The sequence below is a fragment of the Etheostoma spectabile genome, chromosome 17 (assembly GCF_008692095.1).
Source record: "Etheostoma spectabile isolate EspeVRDwgs_2016 chromosome 17, UIUC_Espe_1.0, whole genome shotgun sequence".
NCBI classification, from domain to species: Eukaryota; Metazoa; Chordata; class Actinopteri; order Perciformes; family Percidae; genus Etheostoma; species Etheostoma spectabile.
Genome location: NC_045749.1, coordinates 23,665,156 through 23,686,509, shown reverse-complemented (window position 1 = coordinate 23,686,509; position 21,354 = coordinate 23,665,156). Strand labels below are relative to the sequence as shown.

Genomic DNA, 21,354 nt, shown 5'->3' with positions numbered 1-21,354 from the left:
TCCCAATCCCATTCATTCAGCAGCACTTTTCCAAATGGGAGCCACATGTTGGAGGGTTGCTGTGTAATTCAAGTGAAGGGTTCCTTCCGGCAGCGGGTGACCTTTGGCCCCTGCAGATGGCCCCTGGAGACCCAGTAGCTAACGGGCAGCCACTTACTTGCAGCATGTTCACACTCAGCACCTGGCCAAGCACCTTTGTGCACTGCCCTCCGACTGCCAGCCTGATGAGTAGAAAAGATCCTACATAAAGCTAGAAGATTGTGGTTTGGGTTCCCAAAACACAAGTGTCCCTACTGACTGATATATTGGGTCTGATAAGGAGTGGAAGTGGATTGGATGGTTACAAAACTGTAAAACACATTGCTTCCTTACATACTAACAAAATAGTAAACTCAGTGTGTACAGGGCACCGACTGTATTTGTATGTAGTAGAACTTTGACCCCCTAATGGTGGTAGGAAATCCGATCTCTTGGATAGGTTCAGAAACCAACGGCCATTAGCTTAGTTTAGAAAAAGATGGGGGTTTGGGTCACAATCACATTACTTCATTTTCACTTGCGCATTCAGAACGTGCTTCGTTTGTTCCGTAAAGACAAAAAATTGCCTTTTATTTTATATTTAATGGGACATAACTCCTGGGTGACAGTCCTGTGTTTGATTGATCCACTTCAGTTGGTGGAAATCAGGAGGAATACTTCCTCACCTTACTTCCTGTTTTGCCCCTATTATGAATAACTACTACGGCCGCTAGAGGACGCCACCACTGCATGTAAATATGAATGATAATTGCTGTTTGAACAAACAACTTATGTGGCCGTTTTTCAGGGAGGACAGTCTTGTAAAAAGCTAACACAACCTCGGTCTTAGCCGATCATTTCTCCCACAGTCAAACAGTATATATATGTATTTTTTTCTTATTTTAGACACATATCTGATTCATTGAGCAGTTCATTGTTCCCAAACCTGTGTGTCGGGACCGAGGGATTTCTATTTTTCAATAATAAATAGACGTTCCCATTCATTCATCAAAGGCAGCAAGCGAGAGTTTGGATACATGTTTGAGGTTCCTCCAATCCAGGATTACTGATGTGAGAGGAATGGCTTCCCCTCTCTCTCACACACCCACACACACACACACACACACACACACACACACACACACACACACTCGCTCTCTCTGGGAAGATCAGGCAGTTATTCTCCTCAGTAGCTTTTTGGAAAATGTCAAGAGTTCCTGTTTTGACTTCCAACCAATTAGCGCTCCATCCTTTACTTAAGAGCCTTTGTGTTCCGCTGGCACACTCAATGAAAACAAAACACACTTGACTTTTTACAATGGGCTCCTTCTTGTTCTTAGAAACTGGACATTGTATTCTAGTTCTTTGTGATTTGTTTTTGATGGAAGTCCCCATTCAGACATGTTGTCGTATCCCATTAGCAAAGGTGCTCAAGGAGGGGTGAGCAGGGTCACTAACAGAGAAACACAAGGTCTTTTAGCATGCGTTGTCCCAAACCAGTCTTTGCATGTTTGAGTGTTTGCGGTGAAATGAAGCAACTGGTTGTTCTTTGATGTCCGGAGAAATCTTGTGTTGTGTTAAAATGTGACTCTCTGAATGGGGCATGTTACTGCATCAGTAGTGTTCTTTCTGTGTGCTGTCACTGAGCTAAACAAGGCCAAAATAAAACATCTTCATAGAAGATATTGACTACCTCAAGAATCTCCAATTCATTTTATTCTGGCCTGGTTCAGTGCAGGCGTATTATATCTGTCAAATGTACTCTTTCCTTTTTGTACCAATTTTCTCTCACCCCTTTTTCAGGGTCCTCCTGGACGGGCAGGCTTTCCGGTAACTGTCTTTTTAACTTGTGTCTTTGTGTGGCTCTGTACACATTATTTGCATGAGTACACAGTTATCACTGCAGTATTGATGTCTCGTCTGCTCTCTAATGATTAGTTGTTGTCTTTATATGGATTTTTAATTTGCTTCAATGATCACATATATATATATATATATATATATATATATATACGTATGTACATATACACACATACAAATCAGAGTAGGTAGAGAGACAGGTGAACAGTGCTAAAAAATCATTAAGGCAAAAACATCAACAATGTAGGTGTAGGTGGGGTCAAGTCAGGACCTTTGAGCAGAGACCCATCCTCCTGGGTAGACCCAACGGCACCACATAGGCCCACAATGACGCATTCACCCCCCAACCATTCCAAACATTAGTGCCCAACACTGGATCCCTAACTGGGCAGCTGACTGTTTCAAAATGTGTGTTTATACAGTATTAATCAAATTAATCAAACAAATCAAACTATTAATGCTAATGCTAATAATACCACTACTAGGGCCAGGACCTTTCCTTCAGTAACTACTGTTTCGCACAGTCCTTAAAGACACTGAGTCAAGACACACACCATTAGCTTAGATGAGATAAATAGATAGATAGATAGATAGATAGATAGATAGATAGATAGATAGATAGATAGATAGATAGATAGATAGATAGATAGATAGATAGATAGATATTTATTAATCCCCAAAAATGGGAAATTACAGTGTTACAGCAGCAAAATATCAGTCCCACAGCATAAAATGTACATGAAATACTAGGATACAACATACATACATGCAATATACTGTACATAAAATAATAATAGGGTAAAATACAAGAATAAATATTTAAAATGTATACAAGTTGGGAATACAAAATGCTTAACTAGTAATGAAAAAGATGAAGAGAGACCTAATGTGCAAGTTGCCATTTGATGCCTGTTAGTCTTATCTAGCACCCAGTTATGACGTGTTAATACGTTTTATTGCATGTGGTAGGAATGATTTCCTGTAGGAATATTTCGGTGTGACATCGAAGCTGTCGGAGTTGCAGAGGGGGGTCGGGGTTATCCATGATGGATAGAAGTGACATAGTCTGGCTTTAAAGAATAGGACAGGGTCTGCGTTAGGTTCAGACTACTGAAACACCGGGCAGTTAGGAAAATATAACGGTTTCTGGATACATATTGAGAAGTGAATGTTGTAATGGCTGCTTCAAGTGTATGCAATGTACTGTAGTTCAGTATAGTTCCCTTGCTATGTCTAAAACATGTAATCTAGGCCGGATTAGCTTCCCTACAGAACAGAATTGCAAATTAGTTCTGCATGACTGTATTTTTAAGGAAACAGGGTTGCAGTGAACGCCAAAGTGTCCAGATACTCAACATGGAATTGAAATGAGTCAGTCTGATTCTGTATCGTTTCTATGATTACTTCTCAGTTCAGGCACCCCAGAGATGTCAGTACAGCAGTTATAGCTTTTAACAATACCCATCCATAACACATTGAGCTGCTGGCTGGATTGTGCCGTGTCTTCTTGGTTGTTTTAATTGACATTTTGTCTCTATTTCTGCTACAACGTGGATGCAATGCTTACACAATCTCTCTGACCAAACCTGCTTCTGCTGTATCATCTCTTCCCTCTAACACTCTCCTCCTCTTTCTGCTGAACAAGCAGTCTCAGCATGTCAAACCCACATGGTTCACATCATGACAACAGGTGGCCATCTAGTCTCTGACCTTTGTCCTGGGTAGCCAGTTGCAACCAGCAACCCGTTTGTTTTCTGACAGGCTCACTTGTGAAACAGGTCCATAAAACTGTGTCAAGCAGAGACCGGCCCCGTGGTTCCTCCCGATTTTCCTTTGCCGCGGTTTCACTGACGGTTTGTGTCAGAGTAAGGAAGACATTCCTTCCAGGATTTGTGATTGATTACACCCGTCAAGCAGCGGGGAATCAAATCACGAGCGGTCTTTGACTGAATTGGGGCAGGAGGATGTGGTTTTTGGAGAGAGAGCCTGTCAGAATTGAAAATCAATGAGCAATGTGTTTCATAGAATGTGGTTCTTTCAGAATGGAACATTATGACTCTTAATAACCAGATGAGGTAGACCCCACTGATATGATGATGTATCATAAACACACTGTTCCCTCCTCTTCTTACACACACATGCACGCAAGAACACACACGACTTATTGCTCTGTTCCTATTAACTAAAATAATCAATAATTCACTGATAATAATTAATAAAAGTTAACATAAGATATCTGCCTTAATCTGGTCTACTGCCAGTGTTGGAGCTATGGTGGGGCATTCAAGGGCCACGCCGCCCCCCCCCCCCAGCCTGGGGAAAAAGCAAAAAACCTCTCAGGCACTGGTGATTTGCTGCAAATTGACTTATAATGTCGGCCGGTTCTCGAACAGTGTGGGGAAACCTGGTCCATACTGTTTGTATTAATAGGGGTTTGTGCTCTAAATACAATTCTAAATTGTTTCATACACAGATTTAATATAGAAATAATATATAAATGTTTTTAAATTGTTAAATAAAATTGTTTCTATGGAGATTGCCACTCATTGAGCCCTACGGCACTCAGGGACAGCTTCGATATGCCAGACCTATATGATAAGATTTAACAGCTTTATATTATAGGCTATCCAGACAAGCCTTAGTGATAAAGTTGAAGATTATGCATAATATTTATTTGAAACACTTGTTTCCTGGGCCTGTATCTGGACGGGGATGGCATGGTTCTGGCGTGTGTCCCTCTCTACTGGACCCAGTTCAGTCCATAGAGCCAAAAGGACAGCTTTAGGGAAATTAAATCGTCATATTAGCCAGTTATCATCATGGTCCCTGAAGTCTCTTTCTCTCCTGATTCTTCCATTTGGGGTTAGTCCTCCTGCAGAGCCCACAATACCATCTTGCAGCATTACGGAGGGGGGGGTATTTTTGTTTACAACATATTGTGATTGCCAAATCACAGCATCGACTAGTGGTATCCCCTAACCTTGAGATACAATTTGAAGACGAAAGTCTAAAAGGCAAACAAGCTTTTCTTCATGCAGGTTTTGTCACCAACAGTATTAAAGTTTGGACTGATAACAAGGGGGTGCCACCATGTGCCCCCCTTCTAGCCCCGCCCCTGTTTACCTAGCCTTCCTGACTCTTATCTTTTCAGGCAAGGACCAGATGAGTAGAAACATGTTTGGGACCTCCAGCAGGAGAAAGAGTGCAACAAGCAGGTTTCTGTCCGTGGAATGAAGTGCATCACATGAACTGAATGAGGTTTTACAAAACACTTCATTTGTCATGGCTATAAAACCTACTTATTTTGTGGTCAGAGCAGATAATCACGTTAGGCACTTTGTAAAGCCCCCAGCTCTGCATTAAAACCATTTCTGGTGGTGGCAGACTCTCCCCAAGGCCTTGGTTTAAATCAGGACCTTGGACAGGGCTTCAAAGGGCCCAGCTGTAGCCTGATAGTATTTAAAGGCTTGAACAAATATACCACATACTAATGACAGAGATACCAGCACATCTCATGTATCAGGAGGACTGAAAACAGCTGAATCTGGGTCCAGGCTCAGTTGAGAAGAGGGGCGGGTCCTGATTTGTGTGAGAAAGCCATGGACCATATCTTCATTAACACTGCTGGTTATATTCCATAACATCTCCTGCCTGCCAGGGAACACAGGCCCTTAGTTTGGCATGATTCCATTGGTGTATTGCTTGGGAAGAAGATGTATTGGTCACATTTTAGGCAGACGTGAAATCAACGTGAACCATCCCAACATCTTGGACATATGTAGCACTCATTGGACAGACGCTGGTCTTTGAAAAACAGGTTTCAGATCAAATATTAGCTGGTAAATTGCAGTCACAGAGTGATGCAATAATAGCTGTGATCCTCCTGGGGCAGTCAGAACAGGAGCTGGATGTGGGCGACTCTCACATCCAGTCCCTAGATAGATCCAGCCCCTAGATAGATCCGGCCCCTAGATAGATCCAGCCCCTAGATAGATCCAGCCCTTAGATAGATGGCAGTTTGACTTCCAATCGAAACTTGTCGGCTCATTTCAGGACATACATGTTACTGTTGAGTTAGTTAGTTTCTTGGGGCCGTGTGTCTAGCAGCCATTTGCATTGGCTTCCCCACTGAGTGATGGAGCAGAGTAGAGACCGACCATAGTCAATACGAGCTTAGCACACACAGTAAAACATGGATTTGTGCTTGAGTAGTGCAGTGGTTTTATGATATTTTGACTCTTGGCTATAAACTTGCTGTAAACTGAGACACTAGTTGCTTTTCTGTGAGAACTGCTTCTCCAGCTGTTTGCTGCCCCCAGTGGCCCATCCATGTGTCACTTCAAGAACTGTGGGATCCGTAACACTTAAAAGCAGCAATGTAAGGTAACAGGTGTCGATAAATCAGAACAAAGCTAATTCTGAAACATGTATGTAATGTGTGGTAGGTTCATTCAGACTTCTGATGTCTTTACACTGTGGCAGAAGGCTACTGTACCCAAACTTGCATTGGCTTTCAGTTCAGGAAATTCAAATCCCCGTAAGATTAAACTTCATCGAGGTCCTGATTCACTTTTTGCAATCCTGTGACAATGTCTCAGACATGGAGGAGTCCTTGGTGCATGTTGTGAGTTCATTATCAGGACATCAGAGGTTGTCCCCAGACGCTCCCTAACGTCTGTCCCCATTCTCCTCAGTCCTGCAGTGTGTCTCCACTGACCCCTCCTCACAGATAAGAGCACAGGTGAACGTTAGAACTAATGCAACGTTACACCAAAAAACTTTTCGAGCGATTCCACTGTCGCAGACTACGTCCTGCAGCAGAGAGACATCACCAAACATCCTGTTATAGCTGCTGAGGGCAGAGGGAGGTGCATTACAAGTCTTTAGAAATAGATACCATCATTTGTGTTGTTCATTTTAGTGTGAAAGATGCAGGGTGGAACATGTCATTTGTCAGAGTAGAGTTTTTACCAACCACTTGCCTCAAATTTGATGCATTTCACTTTCCAAACTTGTCCAAACAAATGTATCAGGAGTCTTGGGTTGGGCATGACTGCATCAAAATGTTGTTTCTCTATCACAGCATCATGCATGCTTGTCTCTGGTCCCAATATTTGGCATGGCATGGTTACCTGACTAAGCCCTCTCAACCCAAATGATTCTAGTCCTTAAATGGATACCATGGCTTTAGGACTTTTACGGTACGTGTCCATTGTCCGCGTCATTTCCACGCTTCCCATTGATTTCCGTGAGAACAGCAGTGCAATGCATTCTGGTAGCATCGTGGGGACTTTGGAGAAGCGGGGCATCGACCAGGGCATAGTAGGGTACTACAGGGTATTCTAGGGCACCGCAGAGCAGGGCACTGAGCCAGACCACGGCTACAGCTGCAACCATGATCTAGGTGCCCCCCTAATCCAAGGAACACTGTGGGGCGAGAAGACACAAGCACTCTGGGAAATAAGCTCCCCAGAGCTTGGGTAGTAACAAGTATTTCTGGGACATGGATGCACACAGATGGAAAGAGAAGAGAGAGGAGCTCAGTGTGTCAAAGGAAGTCCCCCGGCAGTCTAAAACTATAACAGCAGAACTCAGAACTGGTCCAAGGCAGACCTGAGCCAGCTCTATAAGGGTTGGTAGATGAATCAGACGACTATAAAGAGAAGCAGAGAAGAGAAGGCAAACTGCAGCTGGTTCGGTTCAGACCTGTGGCCCCTTGCTGCATGTCATTCCCCATCCCCCTCCCCTTTCGTGTCTATGCTGTCCTACCTAAGTGACAAAAAAGTAATCTTTGAAAAAAAGTGTTTTTAGAAACACGGTTCTGTGAACTGTTTTTGTCAAATAAGCGATCCTACTCCAAACAAGCCGCCGTTATGGTCCATTTAGAAATCCGGGAGCAGACACCTCCACGTGACGCGTTTGTCCAATCAGATGATCCGTAGGACTTGTATGAGGCTGTAGCCTATTTTCTTTGCTTGTCAGTGGTCAGTGAAGATAAATTAATAACTGCTGGTGGCGAGGCCACTAGCATGCAATGCTTGGAAGTGGGGCGATCCGCCTGTGAGAACAACGCCTACATGGACACGTACCAATACAAACCCATTATTAGCATCTCTTTCCCACTAGTAGCTCCCATTAGGTTCAATGATCGCTACTAAAATCTAAGTGATGTGTAGCAATTCTGTTCTCATAATGTTGGTGGGATTTGGTTAAATTTAGATTCCATGTAATTAGATGAAATTGGCTTCATGTAGTGTCTAAATGTCAAGGTATCCCTTTACGAGTCCACTTCAGTCTAACCTTCTTATTGATGCTTGTTCCTTTGAATTTGCATTGATCAATAGGGGGACAAAGGAAGTATGGGGATTCCTGGGAGAATGGTGAGTGACTTGGACTTGTGTATGAAGCTCAATGGTTACATTCATTATGACACAGCCAAGGATTCAACATATAGTTGTAATGAAAGCAGTGGTTTAAGAGGATGCTATTACATAACTGTGATCTACCCACAGCAGAGGTCTCCCTTATTCTGGCTGATTAGAGCTCTTCTCAGGTGTGAGGGGGTGTGTGAAGACCATACCTCACCGGACTAATTCCACCTTTATCATTCTCATTTTGAGTTTGAGGAATCATGTGACCCCATGTACACACCAGCGTGGTTTTGCCCATCTTTAACCCGAGCTTATCAGAGGTCTTTATCTAGCAAAATTACTGAAAACACCTCTAATTATACATTGATTATAAGCATTTTAGAAGTGCAGCATTGCGATTGTTGACCATAAGTCATGGGTCAGTTTCAAGTCATAAATAAGCACTTGTAAATTGTAATAAGTTTATTGCTGCATAAATTGTTGCGTTTAAATACAACTGTTGCGTTCCCTAAGCAATCCCCTTCCAATTTCCAAGTTTGCTAGACTTTTAAGTTACATATCATTAATGACAGTGTGATTAGAGGTGTCACAATTTGGATTTTAATATCTAAAATCAATCTAAACAAGCTTTCAATTTCTACAATTGAAATAAAAGTCATAATCAGCAATTCCCCCATTATTTTTCTCTTTCTTCACCTGCCTACTTGCGCGTGTCCAAAGAAAAAAACAGACCCTTACCGGCAGCTGAAGACACAGGGTGACATTAGCTTAGCAGTAGCCTGTAGCTACGCTTTTCTACACGATGGAGTCGGAGATAACAGAGATTCAAAATTATTATTATTTCGGAAATAAAAAATCCTCCCGCCTCCCCAAAGTCACCGTGACAATTTTGCCTTTGAGTTATGGAAGCAACCAATGACGGTAAAGCATGTGGGCTCATGGTGGGTTCATGTACACCTTGTTAAACTACATCCAATTTGTTAATTTTAATATCCTAAACTATTGTTGTAAAACACTCATCTGCCATCTAGTGGCTCTGCCGTCACTGCTGAAAATAAAATGCAAAATAAAAATGTAATTGAATAATGGAATGTCTATTAGGATCATGCATTTGGAGAATCGTGACACCCCTAAGTGTGATGTCATTATATGTCCAACTACAGCCTTACTGTAATGTGACCCAGGTGAATTATAAGATGCAGTGATACTGCCATATTGTTATATTCACAAAAACATACTCCATAGTAACTCAACATAGACCCATAAATGTGTCTTTAGGGCTGTCAGTGGTGTAATATATTCTTCAGGTATTACACGTTGCAGGGTATCATTTAAAGCACACATCCCTCCCAGCCCACCCAGGCTGTAATGCGTTGTATAACCACTTATTATAAATCTGTTTTACTTTAGTATTACTTCCAGTCATTTCCATGCAGTTAACGGCCTGTAATTTACAGGGCAACCACTTAATTCTTTTGGTGACTTTTGAACATTTGTTTTTTGATTTGGCCATATTTCAAAACATTTTAGCACTGCCACATGTGGGTATTATTTAAGCCCGGATAGGCCCAGTACAAAAAAAACAAGAAATCTGTGCTTAATTATCAGACTAAATTTTTTTACACAAATAGTGACGGATTGTGGTCGTTCAAAGCAGATTTGCTCTATTATGTTCGGAGGAGCCAGAAGGTTCTCCAAAACAGCTTAAACACTGTGGAAACTATGAATTAGAAACATTGGATTTAAATCAGTGTATCTCTACAATAAATATGTAATTAAGTAAGCGCATTATGTCTAATACACCAAAGGTGTTATGTCTCATTGACATACTGTATTTCTCTCAAAGGAAGTGGAGTGAAGTGATGTGTTAAACCTGACTCTGATTTGTTAGGAGGCCATCTTGATGCAGCACTTACTCAGCAAGTCTCGGTATGCTTTAAACAAACTTGGTTGTCCAAAATGGCTTATAAAATCATGTGATGGCAAATATCAGTGTGATGAATTGGGTATTTGGGGATGATGTTTCCTTTACGGGATTACAGGAAGGTCTGGCAATGCAAGACCATGTTAAGACCGTCTCCTTGAAAACATTCATGATATTTGCTGGATGACTAATGAATAAGATGTCAGACACTGTTAGATGATCTGACAAGCACTTTGTTTGAAGTACACTGAAGCCTTTGGTTTCCACTTAACTGACACATAGAGTAGCTGGCCTTAGTTCTTCCACCACCTCCCCGCACCCCATGTCTAGTTCCCAGGATGCTGCATGCCCCGATCCCTCGCTATGTCTCTAACACTGGTTCCTCTCTCTTTTGTGTCTCTCTCCTACCTTCACACCCTTTTGCATGCGACTGTGTCTGCTGTGACTGATCCCAGGGCTTGAAAGGACAAGCAGGGGAGAAGGTAAGTTTAGAACCATTAGCAGGATTACTCAGAAAAACAGTTTAGCACCGGTCCATTGTCTGAAGAGGAATTTCGCCGGATGTCTTTCATTTCGGCCGGATGTACGTCCCCTTCTTTTGTCTTTGTGTTGCCATTCTATCCTCTGGTGGATTTCTGAGGACTATGGTTACCTGGTCCTCAGAACTCTGCAGGGTTTATCAAGACAGCTAGCTAGACTATCTGTCCAATCTGTGGACTATGGTTACCTGGTCCTCAGATCTCTGCAGGGTAAATCCAGACAGCTAGCTAGACTATCTGTCCAATCTGAGGACTATGGTTCCTGGTCCTCAGATCTCTGCAGGGTAATCCGACAGCTAGCTAGACTATCTGTCCAATCTGAGGACTATGATTACCGGTCCTCAGGTCTCTGCAGGGTAAATCCAGACAGCTAGCTAGACTATCTGTCCAATCTGACGACTATGGTTACCTGGTCCTCAGATCTCTGCAGGGTAAATCCAGACAGCTAGCTAGACTATCTGTCCATCTGAGACTATGGTTACCTGGTCCTCAGATCTCTGCAGGGTAAATCCAGACAGCTAGCTAGACTATCTGTCCATCTGAGGACTATGGTTACCTGGTCCTCAGATCTCTGCAGGGTAAATCCAGACAGCTAGCTAACTATCTGTCCAATCAGAGTTTTCTGTTGATGACTAAAACTACTTCTGAACGTACACATGTTCCACCAAAACCCAAAACGATTGGGACCTGTTTAAAGAAATGCCAATAAACCAGAGCATATTTTGCTGTGTGGACTAACCAGACCTTCCTCCACAGTGTTGTGAAGGAAGGTCTGGCAATGCGAGACTTGGTCATAGAAGACTGCTTGCATGAGCATGAGTAGGAAGCGATCCAGAAGAAAAGTGAAATATTAACAGGTTGATCATTTGAGACACTGCTAAATGTGACTTGGTGGTAGAAGTGCAGAGCAGGGCACCGTATTTTGGGTACAGGTAGCATGGGATTTATATATCTGTATAACCAAATGGCAAGAGGGCCACATTCTGTAAATGGTTTCCCACCCAGGTTGGATTACCTGCACTCTTTACACCATGAAACACAATAGTAACAATTTGTCACATAACCGTCTGAATGTTCAAATTTAAGACTCCCCCAAGAAAGTGGAGAAACACATTAAGAGTTCAGAGCAGAGTCTATGATGAGGATCTCAAAGAGAACTTAGAATGAATAGTTATATATTAAGATAAATAAATGCTGTTACTGGTGCGTTGCACAACTGTTAAATCTCAGCTCTGAGTCTTGTAGAAGTTATCATAAATATAAGCTGCCTGCTGGGAGAGAAAAGATTGATTTTGGCCTCAAGGTGGAAATTACATATAAGACATTTTTTACTGTAGGCTCCGATGTCTCCCACTTGGCTTCATGAATTGCAAAAGTGTGTCAACAGAGACGGTAAACATGCAGTAAATCTGTCAATGTCAGCAGCACAGGAACAGAGAAGTCTGAAGGATCGCTTTTATTCACATCAATGCAATGAACTCTACCACCAATGAGCATGCGATGTCTGCTGCAGTGAGTTAAAGGTTGACTTTGAGTTCATCAATGAATATGAACTCCAGTGAAAGGTAAATGCATAGCTGCTTGCAAGTTAAACTTAAAGGTGTGGAGTTTTTGATCATTCTTTGCGCTACGGAGCAATGTTTTTAGTCTGTTCTTGTGCACTCCCCCCAGATACCTAATAAGAATTTCACTCACATAAATAAAGACATTTGCACCATAACTTGATGCAGAAAAGGCCCAAATTGAAAAATACATCCGAATGAAGGAAACAAAGTTTTTGATGAATCAACTTTGCTGAAAAGTTGAGCTCTTAATCCTCTGAATGTTTAATTCAAAGCCATGCCCTTGGCACACATAGATGCATGAGCATAATGCATACCAATGGTTTCACATTATTGATCAACAATTGGCAGTGACATGCCAAAAAATGCAGCAATACGCAGAAAAATGACAGGGAAGGAAAGGACTGCTAGCTAACAATCATGATAACAATGCAAGTTTCAGAACTGACTACACATGGGCCTTAAGGATTGACACTGACTGACACTGACACTGACTAGCTGATCATTTTTTTATATATATATATATACTTGGCCGCTTTCTTTGTTCTTTAAGCTCCCTGAACATGTTTCCCAAAATGTTGAGTGATTCCTTGTCAAGTGCACCATTAAATGTGTTTCAAATTAATGTTGATTTAGTCTATGTTCACAACATTCCACTTTTTGCAAACAACATTTTGCAAATGCATGGGCCTGTTGGATTTGAACTCTCTTCAACACCGGCTCTCCACATGTGGTAAAGCAGTCCCAGCACCCTGATCTATCGGCGGTATCAAAGTCAGACACAGCACATCTACAGATTTGTTCTCGTCCAACGCGTGATATGTGATGTGTGGGGCTGAATGGCCAATGAAAAGGGAAACACTCAGCACATTCCTGACTGCCATATCACAATCACAAGTGTGGTTATTAGCCAAGCGTCTTTAATGTTGTCGGTCAGCCAAAACCAATAGTCTCCGCCGCAGCCTGTGAGGGAGCAGAAATAGTAACCCACCAATCAGACAATGTAGTGGCAGCTTTTTGGATCGATCCACACAACCGCCGCCAAAACAATCCATTGGTTTCCTCTCTGGTTCTAGGCAGGAAACTAACTGTAATAGTGTTATCAGGGTCTGTCCAATGTGTGGTTAGTCTCAAATGGGGGTACGCGTACCCCTAGGGGTACTTTGGAGCACTACAGGGGGTATGTGAGATTTTTTTTAACATGCCAATTTAAAAATATCAGTCATGCGTAATTCCCTGAAAACATATGCTATACTAGTGCATTAAATAAGGAATGGATTTAAATGTTTTCCAGTTGCAAGGAATATGAAATGCAGAGAATATTCCACAGTGGGTACTTTATTGAAAAAAGAGTGTGAGATAGAGTATGAGGAGAGAATGAAGAAACACAGAGCAGACTTCGATGTAGATCGTTTCTTAAAAGGAAGCATCTTCCCCAGAAAAGGAAGAGGGAGACAACCCAAGGAGAGGGAGTGAAGACAAGCTTTTCTAGAACACGGCTCTCTTCAAAGAAATGGCTTCTGGGGGTTTTGTGGAAGGGTGTTTTGGGGGAAAAACAGAAAGACCGATTGTTTTTGCAAAAGAACCACAGCAGATGGACACTCTACTCTTTATGGGCTCAAGAACATTTCATTTGGAAGGAAAATGTGCTCTGAGTGGGTCCTGGTTTGCGTTTGTGATTCTAACTTTGCCTTGTCACCTTGACCTCTGGCAACCAAAGTAATTCAATCTCTGCAAGAGTGCATCTGTAGATCTTTACACGTCTAATCTACTAAAGCTGTAGAAAAACAATGAAGTAACTGAAGACTGCCCCAGATGACATGAGCCCTCTTTTTCCATCATTACCTTTGCATTCCGGCCCCTGACTGATACATCTACCATCAAACCAAGAGTGTAAAAACAAATTCTGGGCCTCCTAAAGTCGACGTTAAGACATATTCAGAATCACCTTTGTCTTTGATGAATGACTGGGACCATCAGATATATCTTGAGATAGGGTTTCCCAACAGGAGGACAGAAGCTAATAAGGGAAAGTGCTGGAAACCTGAGTTGGCCAGTTTAGCACAGTCGTTTGTGGGATTGACTGACAGACCGCGTCACGGTGCAAATCAACTATTTTGGGCCAAATCCAGAGCTCAGAGGCACTGCACTGTGTTCAGCAGCACTGCTGACCTTTTGAGTCCCACTGCTGAGTTATGACGTACGATCCTGAAGTCAGTTTGTCTGGGATTCTAAGTCATAGTCCATTTGAATACTTAAGGCCTGATCACACGAGCACTTAAATAAAATGAATGGTCAAACGTGGTTTAGCAGAGGCTGAGTTATTCTGACTTTTATGTATACGTGCTTGATTGAATAAAGAATAACAATTACATAAAAATTAAATTTATGGGTTAAATTTCAAAAATTCCAAACGATATTTCATATAATATTTGTTAGACTCTCTGTGCCTGAAAATGCCAACAACTTTCAAACTCCATAACCTTCAGTTTGTAACACAGGCTAAGAAAATACTATTACTTTTAGTCATTTCTGTGCAGTTAATGGCCTGTAATTTACAGGGGATGCAACTCAGTTCATTTGGTTATGTTTGAACATTTCTTGTTTTCATTTCTTTCATGTTTCAAACTATTTTAACCCTGCCACATGTGGGTGTTATTTAGACTGAATAAAGTTTTTACTTGATGTTGGGTCACTTAGAAATGGCCATTGCACTCCATTATAGACAGAACAGCAGCTGAGATCAGTGGCATTGTTTTTTTTTTTTACAAGGGCAGCAGTTTTCAGATTACATTATGTGCTTAAATAATTGCAAAAGGGTTCTCCAATATTTTCTTAGTTAGTTTTTTTTAAATTATATCAGATTAGTGAACAGAATGAACCTTTGGAGCATTGGATGAATGGTTGCTGATAATGGTCAATGTAGATATTGCATTAAAGATCAGCCCCCCCCACTCAGATCAGCTGGAATTCTGTCTACAATGGAGTGGAATGGAAATTTGCAAGTGACCCCAAACAGACACTGTGTTCTCCATAGATCACAGGCCTCACACCTAAGGAATGTCACAGTGGGAAAACAAAGTGCTCAGTTATCTAGACTAGATGTTGTTATGTCAGTAGTATTAGATCCTCTGGGTTGTTTGCTAAGAAGACATTAAATAACTTAAAAATAGCATTCACAGGCTGGGAAGTACCCCTCTACCCAGGAAACGCCAGGTAATTTCCAAGGGGCGTTATCAACGTTACAAAACCAAAGAGCACTTACACAGTGTTTCTGAAAACATTAAAGGCAAGAAATAGGCAGTAACAGGATCTGGATTCCTAATTCATCACAGCTGTCTAGTTTGGTAGTTGGATCTGAGTTTTGTGAGCCTGGTGTGTTGCGTTGGGTGGAGAATGTCACTTACGTCCAGTAACTATGTTCGGGCTGGAAATGTGTCCGAATGGGAGGAGAAACATACGTATCTGCCAGAGCAATTGAGCTTGGCAGATTTGATTGGTTCCCAGGCTAGTACTCCTCATGACGAACTAACTTTGGTTCATCAAATTGGTGGAGTGCCCCTTTAGCTTGTTGTTTGGTTAGAATTCAATAATTTAGATGCACCAACCCAAATTGAAGTGCCTCTAAAGTATCGCTCATCATTTAAGACCTAAGTTCTATACCTATGGAGTAAATCTTATCAGCGTCAGTGAGCCAATAAGCACTCAGCATGTTTCTACCGAGAACTTATAATGTCTGGGATTGGTTGGCTAACGTTACACGTCACAGAGACACTTAGGAAAAACCCTACGTTACACAGAGATGGCTCACCTAGTAGAAAACTCTCGACTCTCAACTATCTTGAAGAGCCATTGGGACAGAATAGCCATAGCATGTTCTGGCTATAGCATGTTAGCAGTTCATTTGCTAACTGCAGCAGATAACCAACTAACCCTTCAAATAGTTACCAAGCTTTTAGCACCACCCATCTCACAAGATAACACAGACTAACATCATTGTGTAACTTTCTAGTGTGACCAGAGTTAGACTCTGTTTGAGAGGAGGTGTTTATTTTACAGAACTAGACACAGTGAATGTCATATAGATGCTAGTGGATGGATATACCTGCGCTATATCTATTTACCTTTGGAGGAATGCATATACAGTATGTGCTGAATTTCTCCTATAATATCTTCCTATTTCTTCCTGTCTTTCTATCTGTCTATAGGGAGCACCAGGCGAGCCTGGTCTGTCTATCATTGGACCAAGAGGACCTCCTGTAAGTGTCTTCACCTCCTCTCTTTACACCTAATAAACCACTTTCTTGAATCAGTGCTGCCTGCCCGTCAAGCTTCTTTTTTTTATTAGTTTCCAATTTACTAGACCTCTGCTTAACACATTAGGTTCTTGAGTGCCAGCAGACCTTTCAGTTCTGTTGATTAAACTAGACAAATGGAGAGACTTCTTTCCAGGCTTGTGGGCATCTGGCTGGAGGGTTATGTTTGCCCAGCCAATCATGTGTATGCACCACAAATGATAGAATAATACAATGTAATAACAGGCTGTGTGGAAAGAGCAGCATTGTTGGAGGAGCTGTGATTTGGCCATAAGTTGGATCATTAGTCATTCTTGCTCAAAGCCCAACTCAGACCAAAGATTTGCAACGAGCCAAAACTGTTTCAGAACGTGGCCGCGGTCTGAACCGGCCCGGCACAGATCGACTCAAACCAGCCGATGGTTTCACTGCGACTCAGCTGGTCAATCACAGAGGCTGGTTTTAGAACGTAAGAGACAGCAGTCTGCTGGTAAAGTCAGCTACAAACTATAGAAATACATTTTCCATCATCCATTTTATTTTTATGTTACAAACAGTAACATGTTTTCCCCAATTCATCACTAGAAATCTCAATATCACCAACGTTATCCACATTCATTCATTATTACACAAAGCAAACATATCCAGCAACAAAAAAGTCTAAAAGTCGGAAGTAAGAATGGAAGTATAAGGAGTCGTTGTTATGGAGACAACACACCGTCTCGTCTCTTGTCATTGGTGTGAACTGGCTGCTTTCAGAACACTGCAGACTGACTCGTTGCAAGAAGTTGCAAGTTTCAAAGTTGGAAGTGATGTGTTTTTAGCCTTCGTCGGAAGATGCGTAGACTTTCGGCCGTCCTGATGTCAATAGGGAGCTTGTTCCCCCATTTAGGCGCCAGGACAGCAAACAGTCAGGATTTGGTTGAGGGATTAGTTACCCCTCGCTGTAAGGGGGCAGCAAGCGGGCTGGCTGAAGCAGAGTGGAGTGGGCGGGCCGGGGTATAGGGTTTGACCATGTCCTGGATGTATGCAGACCCTGTCTACAAGTACTAGTGTCTTGAAGTGGATGGGGGCAGTAATTGGCGACCTGTAAAGGGAGCGCAGGGGGGGTGTGTTGTGAGAGAACTTGGGGAGGGGGAGCTGTTGCGTTCTGAATGAGCTGCAGACACCTGAAAACAGTCTGTGAGATTTTTAGTATGTCCAAAATCTTAATTTGAAGACAATTGTACTTGAATAGCATACTATTTCCGGTGAAATATTACAGTATGCAATACTGGACACTATGACGGCATACATATCCCACAATGCAATGCTGTTGTTGCGACAACATTCAAAACAGACAAATGGACAGAAACGGAGGAGCACTGTAACCTCAATAACGCTGTAATATACATTTCTACATTTCTAGTGGTCCAAATTAACATTATCTGGTTGATGCCACTAGAGCGGAGATCAACAGGGTTACCATGGTTACGTGTCAATGAGGCAATGAGGCTCTCAGGAAGTGACGATGAAAATTACAGCTTAATACGTCCGAGAAAAGATACATACTTCTGTTTATTTACACAAAAGTACGTTGAACAGTAGTTTACATGTTGAGTTTGTAGTGCACAGTATGAGATTTCAGACGCAACCCTTGTCTTAATAGATCCTATTCCTATCCTTATGCACCCAAATTCTCTTCCTTTGAGGCCAAATTACTTCTTTTTGTTCTCCTTTTCAATTTCCGGTGGCCTGACTAGGCTACGTATTATAAAATGCCTTCTTGTTATGATGGCTGAAGAGTCAAACCAGTTGAAGTGGAGCACACATCTGTTATTCTAGTTGATGGTTCTTCCATCTGAAGCTGCGTGTGCCCACTCTTCCCAGATGGTAATAGGCATTTCTAATGAATAACAGGCGGTGGAGGAAGCTCCGTCTGACTGGCGAGTCCTGAACTTAGAGGGCCAGTCAGTCAGAAACACCGCGAAGCTAGTGTACCACAGCAGGGGAGATCGACGTGAGGGACTCCAGCCGTGACCTTAGATGGAACAAGGGAGTTAAGTCAACATCGAGGTGAGGAGAACGAGAGGAACTGACAGCTGAGGCACGCCACTCTGTCGTTTCATCGGGTTAGATGGATGTGTGTAAAAATACAAGGATTACAACCTCACTTCTTGACTGTATGGACTGCAAATACATCATTTCATCGACTTCTTATGAAAATAATTACAGTTTAAGTAAAGTTTACGTTTATTGATTTCACAAAGGGACAGTGTATATCAATGGACATTTCAAAGAATGTAAACATACAGGATTATTGCCCAAGGCTAATTTCCATCCTTACGTCCATGCTAGTTTGAAAGTCAGTGAGGGTGAAAGGGGAAATGCAGGCTTTTTTCTGGAGCTTTCAAACATATTTCTTCAGTAATGGATGGATCTTTTCAATAATAGTTTTAATACTCATTCGTGTTGGCTTAACATTTGAGTATGAAAGTTAATTCTTGACCTAAGGAATAGTGCTCTGACGTGGTTCATTTCATAGCATTTAGCAGAGATTTGAACCTCATCTCAGGGTTTACTTGTCATCCCTTTTGGCATAAAAGTTGAGCATGAAAATTATTTCTTGACCTTAGAATTAGTATTTTGCCAAAACAGAAAAGATTTCACGTCATGCTGCACTTACTTGCTATTTTCAAGAGCTTTCAGCTGAATATCACGGTCTTTATTGGAAGAAGGAGCAGTTGTAGGACGTCTTCTTCAAAATGACATAAAAGATAGCAAAAAAGCTCATTCTTAATTTTGGAAATTCTAGTTTGAGGAAAAATATTTTTTGACTTAAAGTCAACTTCTTTTGGAGCTTTCAACAACATCTCACAGGCTTCATCAGCAGATGGGTCTTCTAGGCCTTGTTGTTCATGAAAAGTTGAGCGTGAAAGTTCATACTTGGTGTGGGAAATGTTACTTTGACCAAAAAGAGAAATCTTAACTCACCAGGGCGACAAAAAATATCCTTAGTCAACGTTATCTTTTAGAACTTTGGTTAGAAACAGGTTTGTTGGAGTATCACAGGACTGTGAGAAGTTTGAAACTAACCTTGGACCTAAATTCTTGTATAAAAAACCATGAACCCATGACTGGCGTTTTGTCCTCCTTCCCTGGGGACAGAAACCATTCAAAGGTCCCTGGAACTACCTCTGCTTCTAGACATTAGTCATTAGTCAGGTTCCCCTGCTTGTAATTGTCTTTCTCTACATCCTTATTTCCTCCTCGCCCTTCGTTTCCCGGGGATATTGAATGTCTTGTAGCAGTTTGAATAGCATGCTAAAAAAGCCATGCTGATTAAAACGCTGGCTAATTGTTATTGACATCCACTCATTAAGCTGGTCCACCTTTTGTCCCTAGTTGTACATCTTTATTAGATTACTCTTTGTTCTTTTCTTTTCAGTGTTCCATTTCAGCGTCCAATTTCCTCCTCTGCCGACAGAGCCCACTCACACACTGAATGGATTTCCCAGAGTCTTCAGTATCACTCCTTGCGTCAAAGTCAATTTGGGGACTCACTAAATACCACAGTGCAGTGGAGGGATGGGGGGGGGGGGGGACTGTGAATCTTCTTCCACTGACTGGCTTCGAGCAGCTTTTTAAGTCCGACTTTCAGAAGTACAACAAACACCTGATTGTTTTTCTGTTTCCGTTTTAGGGCCAACCAGGAACAAGAGGATTCCCAGGATTCCCAGTAAGTCCCAACCAAGCCCCTGTCAGGAGGATTCTGTACATCAGGGCCGGGACAATCTGCTTTGGTCCCGATTTGATTCTTTAACCAATAATTGTTTTCTAGGAAGAATGCATCTCATATGTCAGTCAGTCAGTCCGCCATTTAACTCATTTGTAAAAAAGTACATAACATTTACAGTACATATTTTATTAATTTAAATTAATATTATCATGCAATATAACTTCCAGCCACTAGTGGCAGAAGTGAGGACTGCTAAACATTTATCAAGTCGGGAGGGTGAAGAAATACATTTTATTTAAGTATTTAAGTGTTTTCAACATTCCTCCCTCAACTAATTTGGTGACATCCTCGAAAATGATTATATATATATATATATATATATATATATATATATATATTTCTGTGAAAGCCAGCCCTGTGATGCATAATATGACAGTGAATTGTAACTCATGTTTCACTTTTCTGCCCAAATCATTTAATAAATCTTCACTCACACCACCTTAGCATTTTACTTCAATCACCAAGTATTTAGCGAGTATTTGCAAATAGCCAGTTTTCTAACTGGTGCTGTAGTTGGTTATTTGTGTGATCTCCATATGTCCTCAAACACTTTCTTCTCTTCTTTAATCCTAGGGTCCAATCGGCTTGGATGGCAAATCTGTGAGTTTCCCCAACTTCCTGTCTAGAAGGGAAATACCTGAGTACTGGAGGGCTTCTTCAGTGCCCAGAACTCAACACTGTGATGATAATGAGCATAATTAAGCTAAGAATGAAAATTGTGGTCATTATTGTAATAAAATGTCCATTAGTGCCATTACTGTTATTATAGGGTGGGGTTAAATATGCTATGGATATTTCTAAGAAATCAAGTGGAGGTATCTGTTTGGATTTAATTATTATCCCACCTGTTTTAATGTTCACACAGGGACAGAGCGGACCGAAGGGAGACATGGTAAGCATTCCTTACATTGGTCAGAAACATGTGCACTATATTACCACCACCACTGGTCAACCCCTCGTTGAGCCCATAAAACGTGAATATACACCGACGAGCTTAAGCAAATATG

The 21,354-nt window shown here is 41.7% G+C and overlaps 1 protein-coding gene across 18 annotated transcripts in view; it reads left to right on the top strand.

Annotated features, from left to right (window-relative positions):
• Positions 1 to 21,354, top strand: part of col13a1 (collagen, type XIII, alpha 1) — a 147,866-nt gene that overhangs the window by 71,550 nt on the left and 54,962 nt on the right. For 13 of the 18 annotated variants that reach the window (XM_032541968.1, XM_032541977.1, XM_032541969.1 and 10 more), the window contains exons 4-10: positions 1,822 to 1,848; positions 8,223 to 8,258; positions 10,629 to 10,655; positions 16,483 to 16,533; positions 20,252 to 20,287; positions 20,921 to 20,947; positions 21,213 to 21,239. In XM_032541968.1, the coding sequence (XP_032397859.1) occupies positions 1,822 to 1,848; positions 8,223 to 8,258; positions 10,629 to 10,655; positions 16,483 to 16,533; positions 20,252 to 20,287; positions 20,921 to 20,947; positions 21,213 to 21,239 (231 nt within the window). The remainder of the gene's footprint in view (positions 1 to 1,821; positions 1,849 to 8,222; positions 8,259 to 10,628; positions 10,656 to 16,482; positions 16,534 to 20,251; positions 20,288 to 20,920; positions 20,948 to 21,212; positions 21,240 to 21,354) is intronic. The other 5 variants (XM_032541975.1, XM_032541970.1, XM_032541979.1 and 2 more) reach the window with 5 other exon arrangements.